Below are 18,542 nucleotides of genomic sequence, written 5' to 3'. Positions count from 1 at the left end.
ATTCTCCAACACATATCTTAAGTATCGAACATTCTTCTCCACTAAACAAAGTTGAAACCTCTACTGGATTCCAGGTGGCTCCTGATTCTGACTCTACTTCTCGAGTCCCTGAAACTATTGCCCCTGATTCAGATTTTCCATCCCGAGTTCTGAAAACCATCCCTTTACCACAAAGAATTTCTAGTCCACTCAAGGATGCTAAACTTCTGACTCGTCCTGGTTTAGGGTCTGGAGATCTGGGCATAGTCTCTAAATCCACAGATGCTGACCTAATTACACTAGTTACCATTCTGAATTAAGTTGTTCAGGAGGATAAGGTGCCCATTTCTTCCACTGCACTTACAGGTCCTTCTACATCCAATTTCTCACCTGAGCCAAGTATTGGTGCTCGAGAACAACTTTTGGCCCTTCTCAAGCTTTTGGATCATCCACCCACTGAATGGACAAATAATGCAACCTTGAACTCAATTCTGTCTGATGTCCTAAGTTCATCTCTTGAACTCCAGGTTCCATCCCAACATTCTGCTATAATAAGCTAATTCATAAAAGTTGCTAACAGGTGTGTATCTGCTCAAGATAAGCTACAAGAGGTCAAAGATAAAGCAGCTCTCTAGCCTATAAAAGCTTTCCGTGAAGAGTTTGACTTAAGAATCTCTCAAGCCTTTTCTGCTCAAGCTTACTATGACAAGGAAGAAAGAGAACATGAAACGAAATTGGCTCAAATCAATGAGAAACTTGCCAAAATTTGAAAGAGGAAGGCTGATATAGCAACACCTCTAACCACTATCCAACATAAGAACCAAAAGCTCGTACAAGAAATTATTTCCATTGAGGCCAAACAAGAAGAATGTGAAAAGCAACTTGGCAAGGCCCAATACGAAGAATATGAGCAAATCGAAGCATTTTCGGCTCTGGATAGTGAAAGGGTAAAGTTACGTTCAGACTTAGCAAAGCTTATGGCACCTTACCTTTCTCCTCCTTAGGGTTCAATGCTTGTAATGATTTCCTTTTGTTTTTATCCTCAGACTTATGCATTTCAATTCTGAGTTAACAAACAATGATATGGCTTTAAATACTTTCCATTTATTGAATTAATTATATTTCCAGATTCAATATCTTTGACTTGATATGCGTTTCCGAAATATAATCCAATTACTGATTGTTCTATGATTGAGGTGTTTAACCTTACTGACTTAGAAAATATTGTGTAATTTTCAGCCACCCAGGTTTAGCTTTTATGATGCGGCAAAGCCAATGTATACATCAAGAAGAAACCTACCTCCATCAAAGATTGACAATAGCAAGGTCAGTTAGTGTCTAGTATTCACATGAACATATATTGTAAGAAATCAACAATAATAAGCACAAAAACCATAGCACATGCTGATGGATATGGACTTAATTAATTTATACAAAAAACAAGAAAATTCATAAATCATGTATTATTGCATGCCTTTGTTATTATCTAAGGATGGAAATCACTACTATTTTCTGCTATCAAATCTCAGATTTCACATTTTAGTTGTTCTTATGCAAATTGTTGATTCAATTATATCACATAGGAGCTTTGTGGATAGTTCGTTCATAGAGCATAGTGTGGTTGGAATCAGATCTAGAATAAACTCAAATGTATGTTTACTTAAAGATTCCGTGTAACAATTCTAGTTACAGAAGATACCAATACAATGCATTTTTTCACTAGCACTACTATAAACACCTGATTTATCAGTAGCAATTCTCAAATTCATAGGTTAAACATTTTAGAAATTTTTGTAAACTAGAAATATACATAATACATACTCTTCGTCAATGCAGGATATTGTGATGCTTCGTGCTGATTTGTACAAAACAAAATTAAATGTGACAGCACTATTAGCCGAGGGAAGAGTTCCTATAGGGATAGGAGAAAATACAAAAATCAAGTACACGCTGCAACTCTCACTTTCTTAATATTTGTCCATTGGTTCCTCTTTTCATATGTTCTCACTTCTTTTTCGTCACAAATGCAGAGACTGTATTATTGACAAAAGGCTAGAATTGGAAAGAACGTTGTAATCGCAAATAAGGATGTAAGCTTTGTGAAACTAAGCTATGACATATTTTTTCTGAGATATGAGAAACAACTTAATAGAAGTAAGCAAGAGAAGATCTGAGATTAGAGAGAGAGAGAGAGATAGAGAGGAAGGAAGATCCAAGATCCGAAAGAAGACTTGAGGTCGTCGATTGGTTGAACAGTATCACCCCAACCGGTCTTCTGTAATCGGCGTCAATCACCCCCGCACCAACGTCAATTAAATGCTTCAACGCAAGACCCAATTGCAGAGAAACAAAACCCCCAAAAATTAGCACCAAAAACAATTTTGAAACCGTAACCCCAACAATAACAAAGAAGTCGGTAATTTAATCACCAATGCGGGCATAGGTGCCTTCTGGAATCGAAATGCTGAGGTCAGTAGCCACCAAAGCCTTGCCTCTCACCGGAATCTTTGTCTCTACAGCACTAACAGAAAAAACAAAATAAAATAGAATTTCAGTTTCGGTTTCAGCTTTTCTAACAGAGTAACTGTTTCAGTTCAACTTGAGAGGGAGAGGTACCTGGAGAGATTGTAACAGGCGGAGAGAGGAGAAGCCCTAGCTAGAGGGAAGAACGGCATTGTCGGAGAGCTTCTTTACATGGAGGAGACGAAGGAGCGATAGAAGGAAGATCGAGAGCGTCGTATATGTGTTTCGCTGAATGAACTAGGGATTGCAGTTTTTTATTTTATATACGTGTGAAAACAGCGGTTCAAAACCACCATAATCAACAAAATCGCCACCATATACAAAGCCAATTACGACAGCAACAAAAAATGCCATAATATTTGGATATTACAGTAGTTCTTTAAAACCGCCTTAATATCAATGCCATTTTAAACCCCTTTTTTTGTAATGTTCGATAACAGATAATTAGTGCCACAATAGCATCAAGGCAGCAAAGCAGTTCCACGTTTTATATTTATAATTTGTGGCATGCTCATGGATAAGTTACTATAGAAAACACCGCTAAAATTAACGGCAAATTAGCAGCAAAATATATCAATGAAAAAAATTATAATATCATTGCAGAAAAAGATAAATGCATATATATATATATATATATATATATATATATAGACACACACACACACACTGAAGCAAAGAAATCTAAACTTATAATGTTAAACAATATCATTTACTTAGCCAAGAAATTCAGTTGTAAAATATTTTGACATGTAAAGTCCGAAGTATTTTGTTATTTAGGTAAACTTTTTTGCTTTTAAGATGTAATCTGAATAGCAACTTGCTTTGGCTTCCTTGGCTTAATAAATTTTCTATTTTTATAACATAGAAATACTTTGTATACACAAGTGAAACTCAACTATTCTAAATATTCCACAAATTAATATTAATGGTTTGTCACAAAAATGATAAGAGCAAAAGCAACAAATTTATGGCATCAAAATTTCAAAGTACGTAATATCATAATTTTGAGACAATAGTTCTCCATCTTATGTCAACAAACTTGATAAAAAAAAAGGTGCCATCAATCATCTATTGAAGTCAACAAAGCAAAAATTTCCATCAATAAATGTTTCTGGTACTAGTGGTGGAGCAGGCACAAAGCTTTAACTTTTTGGAAGGTACTTTTTGAAAGAAAAAATTGCATCACTAGTATGGGACAAGAATCCAATTGGTATGGGATAATATCAAACTATTACGAACATAAACTAATTTATACATGTACGTCAACAAAATTTAAATAACAAAAACGTATTTTCTGGTTTTCCTTTCACAAACGCAAGGCAAATGAATGCGCATAAATGGGCAGAATCTCACCTAATCTTGGGGCTTAGGTTTGCTCTATCATTTAGGTCTAAAGGCTTACAAAAATGAAGCAGCAGATCTTGGTTATGATGTCATTTTATTCTAGATTTGCCTATGGACATGGATAAGAAACTCCACATAGGAGTAAACGGAGTCTAGAAAGCACAAGAGCAAACAGAGTCCAACCTGCAACAACTAGCAATGATTAACAACACATCTCAATCAATCCATCAAACAACAGAATTCATATTTCAATTCCAATTGAGATTTTTGTGAAGCTATAGAAATTGGGAACACCATTGCAATTATATACTTAAAAGAAAAAGAAATTAGTGGGATGCAGTCATGCAGACTAAATCCCTAGTTGTTGAAAAAGATACACATCAAAGAACTAGAATAATCTAATTAAGGCCAACGAAAACATGTTACCTTGATTGATAAAGGAAAAGCAGCGAACAACAAAGAACCATAGTGAATAGCGATGCAGTGAACACTAGTGATCAATGAACATCAAGCTGAAGCAAACAGTACCAGCAATTCAAATGGAGAAGAACCTTAACGACACAAACATTAAGCAGATGTGAACAGAAACAGCAATTGCGAACCACTAACTTAAAGACAGCAAATCAAAAAATATTTTAAGACGACCAAGACGAAAATAACAACAAAGTCTTATTTTGTGGTAATCCCTCGACATCTAACATTAAAATTTTGTCGAATCTTTATGACATGGACTAAATATGATATTGTGCTAAACATTTTAAGACACAAGTAGGAAATATTATATGTACATGACCATGAGCTTCCAGTCATATTTTCCAATCATCAAGATTAGGAAATACCAAAGAATGATGTTAGAATCTTTTGTTATATTTTCTTAAAAGGGCTGAGAAGAAAGACGAAACAAGATTGTGTATCCTTTGATCAATATATATATATATATATATATATATATATATATATATATATATATATATATATATATATATATATATATATATATATATATAGAGAGAGAGAGAGAGAGAGAGAGTTGTGATTTGTGAAAGGAAAAATTAATGCAGTAAACTCTTATCTTCATGAACAAGGACATAGTTAATGGTACCTTTTTAAGGCAAGGAACAAGGGCAGATAAAGCAATCAAGCGCTGGCTGAGCTTCTCTCTACGCTTCCTCTCAACAATTTCCACCAGGGAATAGAACCCCTATGAGTCACGGTAACTCAATTCAATCACTTGTCCATCTAACTCAATTTGATCCTCCCAGTTCCTAATTTACCAACCTTAATAAGAAGACAACAACGTATTTCATTTTTTAACAATGAAAAACAATTCAACTAACATATTCAACACAACACAGCCACAACCAACTCATGCACTTTTAAAACATTCATATATTAAAAACTACAATTATTAAAATAAATCCCACTAGTTTGATTATAAAGTTTAAACCTACTTGCTACTTAAAAGAACAGTGCCGTTATCTAGCAACAAAAAAATTGCTCAGTGATATGTTCAGCAACAATTCAACTTAGCAGCAATAAATTCAGCTCATTTACAACTTACAACAACAAATTTAACTATGATAACGTTCGAAGTGTAGTAAAAATTTACAGCAATAGAATACCGTGCACAATGAAAAAATACCATTCCAAATCCCTAGTATTCGGCTTCGACAATTCTAAAAGACCACATACAATAGGATTTTTAAGATTCTAATAAAAGAAAAAATGAAAGACTTACAGCAACAAATTCTATTTCCAGCAACAAAAAAATTTACTCAGTGATATGTTCAGCATCATATTCAACTTACAACCGCAAAATTCTACTTGTAGCAACAAATTCAATTCATTGATAATTTTTACCAACAAATTCAAGTAAAATAACTTTCAACAACAAAAACTTAAATTCCAATTCTCCAAATATATTTACATCAAAACAAAATTAGCTGAATCATTATTTCAGCAACAACCTCAACTTTCAACAACACATTCAAGATATATTGATGACTTATAGCAACGAAATTGAAAAAGAAATAACAGGGCCAAAGGAAGATGAAACTCACCTGCCTAAGGACTAACTCATGGTGAAGAAAGCGTTGACGGCCGAAGCAAGAAGACGAGCTTGCGACGGTGACAGAGCGCAACCAAGCTTGCGATAATGATAGAGCGCGACGAGCTTGAGTCTGAAACGGCTGCGAGAGAAGCGAGATATTGGAGAGAAAGGTGAGACACAGCGAGCTTGAGGGAGAGAGTGGCGAGAGAAGAGAGAATAAACTCAAAGGAGGGTTAGGGGTGCCAGAAGAGGGTTTGACGACGAAGGCATTGCGAACACCAGCGACATTCTTCGCAGAGTGCTGTGCTATTTCGTGGAGTGCTGGGGTTCTTCGATATGATGTTCTTCATCGTGGTTAGGGGTTCTTCATGAGGCGCAATGAAGAGAGTGTTAGGGTGAGGCACGATGAAGACAGGGTTAAGGTTAGGGTTAATCATCACTTCGTGGAGGGCTTAGGGTTATCTAAACGAGATAGGGCAAGTGTAAGAAGGAGAAAGATAAAGTTTGGAAGAGTAGATGATGTGCAATTGCAGCTCAGTAATTTTGAAAGGAGTTCTTTGAAATGTTTTTTTTTTTGGAACCTTTTGGCCATGCTTTTGAAGCGTGGCCAAAACAGTTGTAGGAAATGGCCACACTTTGAGAATGCCCCGATAACAAAACCTTGTCGCCACACTTTAAAAGCGTGTTTGTTTCTCTCTATGGCTACGCTTTTTAAGCGTGGCAAAAAAAGTATGGTCAATCTCAAATCAATTGCCACCCTCATAAAAGCGTGGCCATTGACCTCTTTTGCCACGTTTTTGAAGCATAACAAGAAAAAACGTGATCAAGTCTCCATTCAATCGTCACCCTCATAAAAACGTGACTATTGACCACTTTTGGCTACGTTTTTAAAGCGTGACAAAAGAAATGTGACCATAAAACTTTTTTTTTGTAGTGTACATGCATATTCCCAACGTGTGGATAGAATATTCCACAGCCCAACGACATGCAACTGTTATTAGTTTGGTTCACACACATATATATATCCGAGTAGATGAGTAGTCATGATCTTGAACTAAAACTTAATTTTCAAACAGATGCATAGCAAAGCAGATTCTTGCGCGTACACGATGTACTACACATTGGACCCATGAATGCTAAAGCTTTCGTCGCTATCATCTAATAAGCACCACTCTTCCAATGGAATATATGTATGTAATGTCACTTAGGTTTGGTGTACATGTGATGTGCACAGTTTTCTTTTCAGGAAATAAAAGAAAATATACCAATACTACTATAGTCTATAATATAGATACACATTGGCCTATATAGATTTTGTGCCTTCTTGCCACGCCAACATTCTCATCTAGGGTTTTTCATCCATCCTGCATTGAGCGCTACAACCCGCAAAAGATTAATAATGATTTTTTTATTATTTTAAGTTTTAAGAAGAAACAATTTTATAATATAATATTAAAATTTTTATGATTAAAAAATTTAAAATTTGATAATATAAGATAAAAAAAATTTTCATGCTAAAATTTAAAAAAAATTATTTTTTAATATAATATGTTAAAAATATAATTATTTATCTATTTTTTTATCAGTTTAAACTTTTAAAAAAAGTGATTTCATAATTAAAATATTTTGGATGTTTAAAGGGTAGTACTCTCTGTAAGTTAATGAAGTTTCTGTAAGATAATGAAATGATTAAGTAGTGATATATAAAGTTAGATATATAATATATATGAGGGTCAGATCTACATATACATTCATAGCTTTCTCTTTTACCTAATGTATTCGAGAGTGTATACTTCCAAACTTGAGGTCATACAATTTGTGAGGCAATAGGATCTTTTGTTAAAGAATATCGTCTAACAAGTGCACTATTTTTATTTAGGGTAAAGTATTTTTTTATTTTTAAATTTTATTTTATTTTAATTTTATTTTAAAAATTTTTTATTTGAATCAAATTTATTCTAATGACTAATTTTTAAAATAAATTATGACACTCAAAAATAATTTTACAAAAATAATTTTTAATATAAACAAATTAAACATATTTATCATGTATTATTGTTGGATTAGTCATAAATTTTTTTAAAATTTAGTTTTCATGTAATTAATACTGAATACAAATAAATTTTTTTTTGAATAAAATTGAAACAAAATAAAATTTAAGAATATTTTTAAAATTTTTGACAAATTTTAGAAATAAAAAATATACGTTACTATTTTATTTATTTGGTGTTCTAGTCACTGATATAAATCTAATAAATTTAACAATTTTAACATTTGAATCTTTACTTATATAAGGTAAGCAACAAGATTAACTTCACTTCAGTCATTGAGTGTAGTTATTAAACTCAGGATCGACAATCTAGTTTAATGGGTTCCTAGTTAGTTAATTGCTTAAAAGTAGATTGTGTTAACTTCATTTAAGCATATAGAAAATAAAAAATAATATTTATATATTAAAATCAGCTATTAAAATTAATTATTATGTAATTATTAATTTATTTTAATATATATTTTATATTTTAATATATATTTTATACTAATAGTTAATTTTAATATATATCTAATATAATTGATAAAAAATTATTTTAAAATAGTCTAAGATGATCTTATTTTATATTATTTAATTATAATTAGAATAATTGAATAATTTTAAATATAATAGCCGTATAATTATAAATATTACATACGTAAAATTATAAAAATTAACTTAAATAAAATAATTTAGATTATTATTTTTCTATTATTACCGGCAGTTAATTACAATGAGACGTTGAGATTTTGATAAGTGTGCCCTAGATTAAAAAATTATAATTAAGACGAAAATACACTGGTTGATTTTCTGCATACCGGTTTAAATTTCTTTTGAAATGGTACCCACAAAATAATAAATGCCACCACATAATAATTTCCAACTCTACTTTCCTATCATTTTAGATAGAAATTTAGGTGCAATTGACTTTACGTAAAATTGATAGTTGAGAGCCATTAGATGAAAATTTAGTTAAATCAGTCAAATTATTTAACGATTCTCAACTATCAACTTTATATGAAATCGACTGCACATGAGTTTTCACCTTTTATTTATGTTGTAGATTCTGTGTTAGCATTTTAATTAATCATTTCGTAGTCCAATCAGATAAAAACTAACAGAAATGATCACACAACTCGAAATTAAAAGTTTGTACAATTGTACCATTTGGGTTGATTAGGAATTGAAAAACAATAAACAAATTGCACACTTTTATTTTTATTAATAATACAGCACCTATACTAAAACCAAATATAATTTAACTTTTTGTAACAGAAGCCAAATCAAGATCAGAGAGAGAAAATGAAACTAGAGAGAATCCATTCCCCGTGAGGATGGATTGGAGGCATCCAAAGAAGGCACCCAATAAAATTCTGTAAAATGTTTTTGAAACTTAGCAGTATTGACACAATGGATTTTGTGTCTTAATCATACGTTTTTTATTATATTCTTTTCAAGCATCCTATTTAAATAAATTAACCACACACTGATGCAAATGCACCACCATCTCTTTCATCATTTTATTATTACATTCACATTTGCACAAGAATGTTTGTTTTCAGAAACGTAAATAGTGTTACCATATTAGTGACCCCACACGCTTCTACTTTTGTATATATATGTATGATATGATGTGTCATGCATTATGGCTTGTTTAATTGACTAATGATAAGATAACTCACTTTTATTATTTTTATTGTTTATTTATCACTATGCTGCTAGTATTGGAAAAATTTGAAGTGTACCTGAAAAGCTGAAACATTGTTATGTCAATTGTTTTGATTATTGATCTCAATTATAAAAAATATATATAATACATATTAATTAAAATTAATTATTAAAATTATTAGAACACTAGTATTTTAAGTATATTTAAAATTTTTTAATAGTATAATATATAAAATAGAAAATTAAGTATAATTTGGTTCTTAACGTAGAGGCCAGAAATTTATTTTGTCTTCGGCCTTTTTTTCGCTACAAAATGGTCTCGAAGGTTTCAGTTTATTTTAAAATTGTCATTCGGACGAAAATACCCTTCTCCCTTCTTTCCCAAAGTAAACCAAATGCAGAGGTGCAGAAACACAAGTAAATACAGAAACAGAAGCAGGCAGAAACAGAATACAGAAACAGAATGCAGAAGCAGTGAAACAACAGCAACAATAAAACAACAATAATTAGAAGAACAACACCAACAACAACAATAGATAATTAAATCAGAACAATAACAAAAACAAAACCAGAAGCAGAAGCAAAAACAGAAACAGAAGTAGAAGCAAAAGCAGAAACGACGAGGAGCATCGACGACCGAGTGAGGAAGAAGAGCAGAAACGGCAAGCGGCACGCGAGTGGCGGCAGCGGCGACGCTGAACGCGGTCTCCCTCTCCCTTCTGATCGCTCTCTTCTCCCTTTCTCCTTTCTTGCTCTCTGTTTCCCCTTCCGATCTCTTTCTTCTCCCTTGCTTTCTGTCTCCCCCCTCTTCATCCGTGTGTGTGATGGTTTTTCCTTCCATTCTCTCCATCACAGACGGCAATGCGGCGGCACTACCTTCCCTCCCCCCTTCTTCCCTTCCCTCCCCTCCTCCCGCACCCGATTTTCTTTCTTCTCTCCCGATTCTCTTTCTTCCTCTCGTGGTTCCATTTCTTTCTTTTTTTTTCTTTTTTTTATTTTATTTTATATCTTTTTTAGTTAGAGGTAATTTGGTAATAAAAATAAAAAATTTGGTAAAAAAACGATTTTAAAACAAACTGAAACCTTCGAGACTATTTTGTAACAAAAAAAGACTGGAGACGAAATAAAATTTCAACCTCTACATTAGAGACCAAAATCGTATTTAAACCTAAAATAAAGGATGATGAAATTTACAATGACATTTATATTTATTTTATTATTAGAGATATAATTATTTATACTATTTTTTTATAAATTTAAATTTTAAAAAATTAACATCATGACACAGTATTAGAATTCTATATTTAAAAGGTTGAAAATTTGATTTTTAGTAAATAAAAAAATAACATGAGACAAATAAAAAAAATTAAAGCCTATACAAAAAAATTAAACAAACTCAAAAAAAAGTTCTTCTTGAAAAAAAATATTAGAGATATAATTATTTATATTTTCTCTTTGTTTTTATTAAATTAAATTTTTTAGGAGAAGTAGCATCATGATTCTTATAATAATAAATATACAAAAAAGGATAACAATAATGAGTTTTGAAAACATATTTCTCTTTTTAGTCTAACACATAACTCACACTACACCTTGCAAATTATTGCTGATCTATTTTCCTTAAACACTTCCATAGCTAACTGTATTCCATTCTTTCTGAATCGTTGTTATTCATACTTTTATTACCAGCGAGACTTCAATTATTTGTTAATTTCTTAAATTAAAAGAATCTATTTTGGTAGTGTGAATAATGCACAAATCAATAAGTACACCTATCAATAACAAACTCTATCATAATCAATGAGCTACAAAAATTTTAGGAACCATTACCACAAAAATTAGCTTTATGATAGAAAAGTTCAAAGTCTTTTAAGTGTTAGTTCTCCGATGTAGGACATTTTTAGATATTAGTCTCGTTGAAGAATTGACATTTCAATGACTTTATTCTGTGGGACTTCACTCGGTTTTTTGCCAGCGAGAATTTTCCACTATTTAGAACTCTCTGTAAGTAGTTTTTTCTAGTTGGCCAACTTTTAACGAGAATAACACTATAATAAGCTATAAGATTTTGGGAGAATTATTATCACCAAAAAAACTAGTTCATATAGTGAGAGATAGAATCCAAAATCTTATAACACTCTTTTTTAAGTATTGGTCCCTAATGTGAGACTTTTTTTCATATGCTGGTCAATGATAACACAATTTATTTTTTGGTGAGTAAAGAATATAATTTACTACAAAATCTGGAATACCATACTAGCTAATAATTAAACAACCCATATATCTATTATTACTTGATTTTGCAAATTGGACCTGATCCGGCCGTTATAAATCCGACGTAATAATTCGACATTATAAATCATAACTCGACAAATTTATGTTATAGTTCGGCGTTACACAAGTTCAATGGATTACATTCTACAGTCAAAATGCTCGACCGGATATTACCCTCATTACTGTTCTTCAATTCAGACAATAAATTAAAGTAGGAATGTAACCGACCTTTCATCTTTGTACTCTCACCTATAAAAGGTATGATCTCCTATCCTAAAGAAACACATTGAATTTTTAATACTAACCTAAGTTTCGGAGTGCCTTTGCAGGTACATTCCGCTTTTTTTGTTCATACTCCGCACATTTCCGATCCCTAGGCGAAAAACTCGGGCTATCCCAAGGCTCATAGATCGACATTGAAAATAACAACTCGATATCGATTTTCAACAGTCGAGCTCCCCTCCAGATATTCATACAGGAATAGGACCGAATTTGTTAATTCAACTGAATTAATAAAATATCGATCATCACTAAATCAATTTAGTTAAAAAAATTAATAATAAAACGATCAAAAAACTAATTAATTGATTGAATCATCTAAATTTTTAACAGTTAACTGATTTAAAATATAAAAAAAATTATACTTTTTAAAAAATTATATATTTTATATATAAATATATTATTTTATTATATTCGATTCAACCGGTTAAACTTCAATTGAACCTTTAAACTCTTAAACCACTAATTTTAATGATTCGATCGCCAATTCAATTTTCACGACCTTAATTACTTGCGATTATATTCTGTGGTTAATGGACAAGACATTTACTGAAATTTGTGTATTACAGTTGAGTTATTATTTGGTATTAATTAGACAGATTACGTACATATCCGAAATTTAATAAAACAAATTGTGTAAAATTAAAGAGATAGGTGTAAAAATGTTCTTATACGATGGTTCACATGTGGACTCTGTGAAGAAATTCTAACGCGGCATCAAACAAGTCCCTAAGCCCCTAATTAGCATGACAAGAACAAACAAAGTTGCATCGGTTCTCTCACAAAATAAATAAATAAATAAAAATGCACACACACAAGCTAAGGTTACAACATAAGTTAAAAAAGTTAACACAGTTCTTACTGTAATTCCAAATACTCATCACACGTGACTACCAAGATTCCGCGTTCTCATATATCCTTTCACAAATGATACATCAAAGAATTTTTTTTCTTTTTTAAAATGTATATAATTAGTATTAGTATGCCTATATATATTCTTCAATTGAGAGTCTAGGGAGGAAAAAAAATTAAAAGAGATAGAGAAGAATGGTTTCGAGGGTTCACAAGAGAACAGGTTTATTTCATAGGAACCTTCAACATCTTCGATCAATCACTAAATCCCATGCGGTGATTACGCAAACCACACTCTTTTGCATTCAGCTTCATTTTTCTACTTATTGAATAAATGACTCTTTATTCTAATCAATTAAGGAGAATTAATGATAATTAGTGAGATAAACTCTTTACATTAGTGGGAATTTGATCGGGATATGATTTTTTTTTTGCAGGTATTTAAAACATCAGTGATATTGGATGCATCAGAGTATATACGAAGTCTAAAGAAAAAGCTACAAGAATTGGATGAGTTAGCAGTTTGTTCTTCTTCAGTCCAAAATTTCATTGACCATGGTCCCATGCCTATGGTACATATAATGATATAACTACCTAGCTAATGCCTAATAAATGCTAATTCAATTATTTAGTGCTCGTATATATAATTCAATAAATAAACAGTTGAAGGTGTTGATGTATTATTATTTGTATGCAGCTTAAAGTTGAAGCACAAGAGGAGGGGTTCATGATAAGGGTGCTGAGTCAAAGGAATTGCAAAGGGTTGTTGGTTTTCATATTGGAAGCGTTTGAAGAGCTTGGCCTTCAAGTGCTCCAGGCTAGGGTTTCTTGTGTAGATGCCTTTTCTTTAGAAGCAATGGGAATCAAGGTATGCAAACTACTCTTATAATAATTTAGATGTTGACACTTACATTGAGAAATTTAGTTATATATGTTAAATTATTTAATAATTTTTAACTATTATTTTTATATAAAAATTTTATTTGAATAATAATTACCTAATTTTGTAGATGATTGGTATTTTAATTTTGTGATGCATATTATTTAATTAAAAATAATTAGGAGTTCTAACTCATTCTTCTAATTTTTTATTTTTTAATATTTTTAAAAAATAACTTGTATATTTAAATTTTTATCTATTTAAATATTAAAAAATAATTAAAAAGATAAATTAGAATTTTGAATCATCATTCTTATTTAATTATAACAATCATCTTTCAACATTTGAAATTCATTAACTAATTTAAATATCAACAATGGCTAATAAATATTATTATTTTAGGTCAATAATAGTTTATATTTATATTTATAGCAATTTGCATACGTAAAATATATAATTTTTACATATATTTATCAGAATTTACATACATAGATCAACACTACTTACATTTACATTTTATTGAAAGACAATTTAATATCTATATTAGTCAATTGCTAGCTAAAATTACTAAAATTTTTAAAAATTTAGACTATTTTTTTTTAACAGTTTATGTATATATAAAAAGAATCGTCTAAGAGATTAGTCATTGTTATTGACAAAAGTGAAATAAATAAATAAATAAATAATACTTGAAACTTAAGAGTGACAATTTGTGTGGCACACGGAGACCAATGATTAATTATTGTTTTTGATATTGATATTGAAGGAGCACAATGAAGGTGATGATGATGATGATGGTCATATGGATGCACAAGTAGTAGAACAAGTGATGTCTAAAGCTATCAAAAACTGGAGGGAACTTCCAAAGCAATAATGGCCTTATCCGATCCAAATAAAAACAACTTTATTTTAATTTCTATCTTGATCAGTTCAGATCATTGTCATCTTTAAGCCGGTTGGGTTAGATCGGGTCCAATGGATCTTATGATCAACGTCGTCGTCGTGTGTGGGTATATCGTAATATGATTGTTAATTTTGGATATATATTATCAAATAAAATAATGAATGAACTTAAACAATGAAATTATTTTGAATGCTACTCTATTTTATTATAAGTATTTCGTTAATAGAAAAATTATTATTTCAAGCAGAAATATTTATTTTAATTTATAAATGGTTATTTATATCAATATTATAAATAATTAATTTCGAGTAGAGTGAAGGGTGTAATAACGTTAAAGGGATAGAAGCAAGAAATAATAATTAAGAAAATGTATCTATTGGTAAATTACTCGAAGAGGGATTGGGGGGATTATTCAATCATATTAATATTCATAGATGATGAATCTGATGGGGACTGAAGTCACTGACCTACATAAAATGATAGAATGAATTTTATTACTTGGTTCTCTTCCATGAGACGATGTTAATGCCGCAGAACTTACTTATAAGTTACAAGTATATCGAATAAAAGTAGAAAACTTAAGCTTTTTTTTTTCAATATATTATTTTAAAAAATAGATATTGTCATTTCTATTTTGATAATAATATTTTTTTATATATAATAATAAATTCATAGAAAATTAGAAATATACAATACATATTAAAAAAATTATATATAATATGATATTATCAAAAAGAGCAATATAAGAGTGCCAATATTGTCATCACTCATTCATCCTATCATTAATATATTCAATGTATAAAAAATTTGAAAACACTATGCTTTTCATTAAAATATCTTATTTGTAATACATGTAATATTGTGATTAATAAGTATCTTTAGAAATATCCTTTATAAAGTATTATAGCTTTGAAATAATGCTAAAAAATGGATAATAAAATTCTATTTTTATATTTTAAATTATTAATTATAAATTCGGATAAAGTACTAAATTGATTCTACGTTTGGATGTAATTCTGTTTTGGTCTTTAAAGTTTAAAGTGTTCTATTTGAATCTAAAAATATTTTATTTAGCTTCAATGTAGTCCTACTATGAGGTTAAAATTAAATAATTAACGGAATGTCCTACATAACAGCAATATAAGAACAAGGTCGATAATTTGGAGAACAAGTACAAGTTTTAGAGGCACAAAATCAACCGTGAATGCATCAATATATTTATTTATCATTTTTCTTACAATTTAAATAAAATATTTTCTATAGAACTAAGGAGAATGATAAATAAATGTATTGATATATCAACGGTTAATTTTATACCTTTAGAGCTTATATTTATTCTCTAAATTATCGATCTTATTTTTGTACTGTTGTCATGTAGAATATTTCATTAATTATTTAATTTTTATCTTACTATAAGACTATATTAAAATTAAATGAAACTTTTTTAAATTCAAATACGATATTTTAAATTTTAAACACTAAACAAAATTACGCCGAAACATAATAAACCAATTTAATACTTTATCCTTATAAATTTTATATTTATATTCCTTTCACGCACGTCAATTTTCCATTCTCTGATCTCGACTGTTAGTTTATGTTGATCCAAATGGAGAGAAAATAATTTGGGCTATACATAGATCGAACTAGATTTAGTTAGAACTTTGATCTAATCAGAACTAGAAAGATTACATTAATGAAATTGGATCGGATATACAAATTTTTTATTTTGAGATGTAATCCAATAATTAATATGATAGGATATATGCAGAGATATGATAACTTTTTAATTTCTTTTTTAAAAAAATTGGGATTCTAACTTTTCTTCAACATTATATTATAGGTTTTTTTAACTCCTTTAGTATACCTATTTTGCTTCAAAAAATTATTCAACGTTATTTTTTTTCTATTAAAAAAAATATGATTTTCTTAGACAAAAACATTAAGCAACCAAGTACTTTGTGCAATTAAGTCTAATAAATGTTACGTAAACGCACTTTTTTTTATGTCATTTTTGTTTTTCTTTTTCTTTCATTATTATCATGATCACTTTTTTTTCTCCTTTTTATTTGATTTTTTTTCTTTTTTTTATTATTATCATTTTTTTCTTTTTTTTAAATATGTTTAGCAAAATTATTGAGCAATGAGAACATAAATTTTAGTGCATACCAGCATAAAAATTTTGTAACGACTAATATAAAAATTTTAAACAACTACATACTTACTCAATCAACCAACAAAATAAATAGGTATAAAATATTATCAGAATTTAATAGAAAATTATTAGATAAAAAAATTATTCAACATAAAAAAATGTGATATATCGATAAATTTATGTTATGTAAAAAATTTATGTGGTATATGCATACATTTCTATGTTTTATAAATAAATTTATGTATTATGTATAAAAATTTTTGTTATATACAAAATTCTTTGTACTATATCGATAAATTTTTGTGCTTTTCTTTTTAATACAAATTTCTGTATTATATCAATAAGATGATGCGTGAAGAAAAAAAAAACATGTAATGCATGTGCATGAATAATATCATTAAATAAAAATAAGACAACCAGTATAAAAAAAATAACATAATCTAATAGTAATAATAATAATTGTTCTTATGTGGATGAATTTTTGAGATATATTTTGCCTTAGAGGAAATTAAATTTGTCTCTTCATCTTCAAAGAATGTATACTTTAGCAAGAAGAACACGGAGGGTGGGAGTACTTGCAAAAGATACTATAACGCTCAAGTCAGTAAATGTTTAAGAGGTATAAGAATTCTATGATTATAGAATGTTAAACATAAAATAGAACTTATCATGTGGTCTATAGTAATTCTATGAATATAAAATGTTAGACATGAAATAAAATTTATCATGTGGTCTATAATAATTCTATGACTATAGAATGTTAAACATGAAATAGAACTTATCATGTCGTCTCTTTTGAGATATAGAAATTGGTCCTTCATAGGCATAGAGTTGATAAATAGAGTTTATGATATAATCGTTTGTCATTAAGTCATTAAGATCGTTTGTTACACACTTATAATGAAAGCAAATAAAATCGAGTTATGACTCATAATGCACAATAAAGACCGAGCTACAAGGTGACGGATCACAACCCCCAAGCTTTGTCTGTCGATCATATGATCCAGGCTAAGCTTAGAAAATAAAATGAGTTATAACTCGGTTAAAAGATAAGTGTATAATGATATGGTGAGCCCCCAAGTTGAGTCAGTTATTATGTTGGCACTTATTCAAAAAAAATTAAATGGTAAGAGTCATTCAATCAAGATAGTTGTGTGGGGAATATTTTTTCGTTTGAGAACAATTTTCATGACATGCGTATAGCATTTGATTGTATGTGAATTGAAAAGTTCAGAAATAGCAAGGTTGCGAGAACCGATCGGTTATCGAATCGGTCAAGTGACTAGTTCAACGGTCTAATGGTTCAACTGGGGTTGAACCGTGGTTGAATCGGTTTAATTAAATATAGAGTAAAATTATAAAAAATTCAATACATAATTTTAAAAAGTTAAATTCAATAATTTTTAAACTAATAAGGTTCAAAATTTAACAATTTCACAAAATGAACAATACATAATTTATCATTAAAAAGTCATAAACAACTTCAAATATCAAAGTTTATAACTAAAGAAATCAAAACGCACATAAATGACAAACACAATATTTTGCAACCAAAAGAAACCATATTCAACAAATAATACTTCAACTAAACAAGGACACTACTCA

The 18,542-nt window shown here is 29.7% G+C and overlaps 1 protein-coding gene and 1 long non-coding RNA gene across 2 annotated transcripts; one reads left to right on the top strand and one right to left on the bottom strand.

Annotated features, from left to right (window-relative positions):
* Positions 1-3,165: 3,165 nt before the first annotated feature.
* Positions 3,166-5,251, bottom strand: LOC140174206 (uncharacterized). The gene is made up of 3 exons (XR_011863439.1): positions 4,949-5,251; positions 4,273-4,358; positions 3,166-4,029 (listed from the first exon to the last, which is right to left on the bottom strand). It is a non-coding gene; the product is annotated as an uncharacterized lncRNA (long non-coding RNA).
* A 7,869-nt stretch (positions 5,252-13,120) lies between these two features.
* Positions 13,121-14,962, top strand: LOC112702712 (uncharacterized). The gene is made up of 4 exons (XM_025753864.2): positions 13,121-13,274; positions 13,436-13,570; positions 13,696-13,866; positions 14,645-14,962. The coding sequence occupies exons 1-4, from the start codon at positions 13,194-13,196 to the stop codon at positions 14,750-14,752; spliced, it is 495 nt and encodes a 164-aa protein (XP_025609649.1). The 5' UTR covers positions 13,121-13,193; the 3' UTR covers positions 14,753-14,962.
* The last annotated feature ends 3,580 nt before the right edge of the window (positions 14,963-18,542 follow it).

This window comes from Arachis hypogaea, chromosome 7, assembly GCF_003086295.3.
Source record: "Arachis hypogaea cultivar Tifrunner chromosome 7, arahy.Tifrunner.gnm2.J5K5, whole genome shotgun sequence".
Classification (NCBI taxonomy): Eukaryota; Viridiplantae; Streptophyta; class Magnoliopsida; order Fabales; family Fabaceae; genus Arachis; species Arachis hypogaea.
This window is presented reverse-complemented; position numbering and strand designations above follow the sequence as displayed.